The sequence below is a fragment of the Cyprinodon variegatus genome, unplaced genomic scaffold, assembly GCF_000732505.1.
Source record: "Cyprinodon variegatus isolate N-32 unplaced genomic scaffold, C_variegatus-1.0 Scaffold479, whole genome shotgun sequence".
In the NCBI taxonomy this organism is placed as follows: domain Eukaryota; kingdom Metazoa; phylum Chordata; class Actinopteri; order Cyprinodontiformes; family Cyprinodontidae; genus Cyprinodon; species Cyprinodon variegatus.
The window spans coordinates 653,220-657,973 of NW_015150932.1; the positions used below are offsets into that span (position 1 = coordinate 653,220).

Consider the following 4,754-nt stretch of genomic DNA (forward strand, 5'->3'; position numbering starts at 1 on the left):
TCTGTTCCTGTTTGGCTGTGACTCCATCCTGGAGAGAAATATCAGCTGTGCTGCTGCCATCAACACCTTTGTTTCTAGATGTTTAACTTGGCCTGAGAATGAATCTGATTTGGAAAAGTGATCAGAAACATAAAGCGACTGAAAGATTCTGAATTTCTATTTTTTTAAACAACCCCTGACAAAAATGATGGAATCAGCAGATTCTGTTCATTCAGTTGTTTATTTTTGCTGCAGTTCTTTTTAAATGCAGACTAACGAGCAGGTCTAATTGATGCAGGTGTTAGTTTTGGGGATGGATAATTTAGAGGGTAACTCCATAATTATTATGGAAGCAAATCGTTACCATATTTCAAATGAAAAAGCATTTCCAGAAATACTTTTTCATTTAAAGAACATGGCTGCATTGTTTGGCTCATAAATGAAATTAGTAATCAATCCTCCTATTTGCATTTTCATTTTCTTCTTCAACACCGCTCATCCTTTTACTTAATTAAAATGAAAAAGAAAAAGACATTTGAGATTTATTTTTCAAAATGCACCCCAGCAAATTCATACCAAAATTCTTTTTGAAATGTAAAATTTGAAAATGAAAAAGCATTTCCAGAAATACTTTTTCATTTAAAGAACGTGGCTGCATTGTTTGACTCATAAATGAAATTAGTAATCAATCCTCCTATTTGCATTTTCATTTTCTTCTTTAACACTGCACATTTTAACTTATATAATTAAAGTGAAAACACAGCAGACATTGCTTTTTCATTTTCATGGTCTGCCTGCAAAGTACTGTCCACAACTCGAAAACGAAAAAGCATTGTGAGCGGCGGGGGCAGCAGAGTGACGTCAGCAGCGTGTTTTCTCTTTGATTATGGCCTAAAAGTGCGGTGTTAAAGAAGAAAATGAAAATGCAAATAGGAGGATTGATTGCTGATTTAATTTATGAGTCAAACAATGCAGCCATATTCTTAAAATGAAAAAGCCTTTCTGGAAATGCTTTTTTCATTTTCAAATTTTACATTTCAAATTGAAGTTTGGTATATATTTGCTGGGGTAAATTTTGAAAAATAAATCTCAAATGTCTTTTTCTTTTTAATTTTAATTAAGTAAAAGGATAAGCGGTGTTGAAGAAGAAAATGAAAATGCAAACAGGGTTGATTACTAAATTCATTTATGAGTCAAACAATGCAGCCACATTCTTAAAATGAAAAAGACTTTCTGGAAATGCTTTTTCATTTTAAATATGGTAACGATTTGCTTCCATAAATTATTTCCTCTGCTTGGTCTTAAAAAATTAACCGTTACTGACTACATATTTTTATTTCTTCTTGATTTCTTTCAGTGTTTCTTAAAGTCAAACAGTTTAAATTTGAAATTATGTTAATTTTGAGCCAGGGGTTGTATAAAAAAATTGCAATTCAGAATCTATCAGTGGCTTTATGTTTTTAGTTTACGTTTCCAAATTGGATTCATTTTCAGTGTATTTATCTAAATGAGTAATTTTAATGTAGAATGGTTTGTAGGTGAGAGAATTGTCATATCTCTGATGTTGCTTTTGTTTTCATCTTTCAACAAGCGTCTCTGAAAATAAATAATTTTTCATGGCTGGATAAATAACGCAGAATAAGAGATCTAAATTTACATTTTAGTCTTATGACAGCAGTTATATTTAGCAAAAGAAGCTTTGTTCTATTACAGGTTTCCTCTCCTCACAGTTTTTCCTTTTTATGCTTTAAAAAACCTACAATGCAGCAATTGAGTTGATTCCCTCCCACTATCATCGCAACCCCAACTTTATTACAGCAGAAGTAAAGACCTGGCCTTTTCATCCAGGCCAACTATTCCCTCTAACGACCCCCCTTTCAGAGACATAGACAGGTATGGGGCATTGCAGGCTAACAAAGAAGCCAGACGACCCCCATTCCAAAGGGGGGGACCCATTCATCCGTTTCTATTTGCATGTTTTCTAAACTAAAACCAGGCTTTGTTGGGCTGCTGGATAAAACCTGGAACTAAACGCTATTTCTGACATTTTGAATTAAAAAATCTTCCTGGATGGAAGAGAAACGTCTTTAAACTTGGAAACAAAGTCCAGTGGATTGATTTTAACTTTTTTGGAATGACGCTAATCTGGATGACTGAGAATTTTCACTTAGATCTCTTATTCACAAAACCAAACTCGTCAGCCTAAATATTATCAGTTTTAGAGACGGACGGATTCCTGGAGACTCACCTGAGTTGTTTAAGTTAATGCTGCGCAGCTTGGGGAAGAGCCGCTCCAGAATATCCTTGCTGTCCTGAATGGAGGCCAAGTTGTTGTTGGCCATTATCAGAGTGTCCAGTCTGGGGAACATGGAGCCAAACTTGCACACCTCTGCCCAGTCCTGGAGGCTGTTGTCGGTGATGTGAAGGAGGCGCAGCGTGGGGCAGGCCACACTAGAGGCACTTACACTTCTGTACTCGTTAAGGCACAGGAACAGCTCCTCCAGCCTGCAGGAGAACACCAGGAGAGCCCAGCTGGGGCTGAGGAAAACACACACTGAGGGGGAAACAGGAAGAGACATACAATAGATCTGAAGGTGAACCCATCCCCAGTTTGTGGTGAAGCTATTCTTCTTCTACCTTCAGTGTTCATGGGATGATAATTTTTTCATCTATATAATTGCAGCAGAATAGGATGATTATCTTTTCATCTATATAATTGCAGCAGATTTGAGGAGATTTGAGGAGGAGTTTAAGTTCAGACTGTGGAAGAACCACAGTGCTGGTTATTGTCGGCCCTCAGTGCAGCGTTTGATGCTGTTGATCACTGCATTTTATTAGAAAACTGGGTCGGCCTTTCTGGTTCACACTGGACTGCTTTAAATCCTCCCTGATGGACAGGGACTCCTATGTGTTAGTAGGGAACTTTAAATCAGAGACCAGAAAAATCACATGCGGGGTTCCCCAAGACTCCATTCTGGGGCCCCTCCTATTCAACATCTACATGCTCCACTTAGCTCAGATTATAGCGAACAACCAGATCCGTTACCATAACTATGCAGATGATGCACAGCTTTACATCCCAATGTCTTTACGACTGAATAAAAACCAAACTGAGGTAATAATCTTTGGACCAAAGGAGCAGAGATCTAGAGTTAGCTTCCAGCTTTAGCTACTACAGCTAGTAGTAGCTGAAGTCTTATGGCTAAAATCTTGGTGTCATGATGGACTCAGACCTGAACCTTTAGTTACTAAGTCAGCCTCTAATCACCTGAAGAACATCTCGAGGATTAAAGGAGTAATGTCCAGCAGGATCTGGAAAAACTCATTCATGCATTTATCTTTAGTACAATTGATCACTGCAACAGTTTCTTCATAGGTTTGCCTAAAAAGTCCGTCAGACAGCTGCAGCTGATCCAGATGCTGCTGCCTGCGTCCTCACTAGAACTAAGAAAGTGGATCCCATCAGCCACGTTCTGAATTCCTTCCACCGGCTCCCTGTAGCTCAGGGAATAGACTTTAAAATCCTTCTGTTAGTCTAGAAATCACTGAATAGATCAGCACTGCAATCCATAACAGATCTGTTTTGAGTGGATCTATCTCCCAGACCACTCAGGTCTTCTAGTTCCAGCCTCCTCTGTCCACCCAGACCTAGAACCAAACATGGAGAGGCAGCATCTATGCTCCACGGATCTGGAACAAACTGCAGACTGGGAAAGAGCTGAAAGCCTGAGTTCTTTGAAGTCAAAATTAAAAACCTGTTAGTTTAGATCTGCCTTTGACTGATGGAGTCAGACGGTTAACTGAGGGATTATTAGTTTAAGGTTCATGTCAAACATTTGATTTTCTTCTCTACCTACTTTTATCTTTTCTTTTTTACTCTTTTATTCTGCTTTTTTATTTTATTTTGTAATCTAATTCATGTAAAGCACGTTGAATAGTCCATGTACTGAATTGTTCTATACAAATGAACTTGCCTTTCCAACCATTGAGCGGGTTAAAAAACAACCAACAACCAACCAGCTAATAAGCCAATTAACTAACCAAACAAATATATTTCACCAATTAACCAAAACTAAGTAAAATACCAACCAACAAAACAAGTAACCCCAACTATCAACCGTAAAATATCCAAGCATTCAACATTAAAACCACCCGAGCAGCTAGTAACGCCCCAATGCGAAACGTTCGTACGGTTGTATGACACGGTTCTAGTGTCGCTCTTTGTCTTACTCTGGAATGTTCTGGGTCAGCAGCATCACCGTATCCCAGGAGATTTGAGTGTTGTTGAGAACGAGGCGTCGCACTCGGGGAAAGGCTTCGGCGCACTGCGGCTTAAGGATGGTTCCTGCCAGCGGGTTGGAGCTCAAGTTGAGGAATTCCAGATTGGGGATGCTTGATGTGATTTTACTGATCTGAAAAAATATTTGGGTCTTATTAGGTTCATCTACCTGCTGGTGAAGATTCTCAGTCATCCAGGTCAAAGTCATTTAAAAAAAGGTAAAATCAATCCACTGGACTTTGTTTTCATGTTTAAAGACGTTTCTCTTCCATCCAGGAAGATTTTTCAATTCAAAATGTCAGAAATAGCGTTTAGTTCCAGGTTTTATCCAGCAGCCCAACAAAGCCTTCAAAAACCTACAATGCAGCGATAGAGTTGATTCTTTCTCGCTATCATCGCAGCCCCAACCCCTTCACAGGAGAACAGAAGACCTCGCCTATTCAGCCAGGCCAACAATTCCCTTTAACGGGTCGACCCCCCTTTCAGAGACATAGAC

At 39.0% G+C, this 4,754-nt stretch overlaps 1 protein-coding gene across 1 annotated transcript in view; it reads right to left on the bottom strand.

The window, feature by feature from the left end:
- Positions 1-4,754, bottom strand: part of LOC107094342 (tubulin-specific chaperone cofactor E-like protein) — a 16,664-nt gene that overhangs the window by 3,969 nt on the left and 7,941 nt on the right. Inside the window, exons 4-5 of the mRNA XM_015389897.1 lie at positions 4,210-4,391; positions 2,228-2,484 (exon numbers count right to left, since the gene is read on the bottom strand). Coding sequence (XP_015245383.1) covers positions 2,228-2,484; positions 4,210-4,391 — 439 coding nt within the window. The remainder of the gene's footprint in view (positions 1-2,227; positions 2,485-4,209; positions 4,392-4,754) is intronic.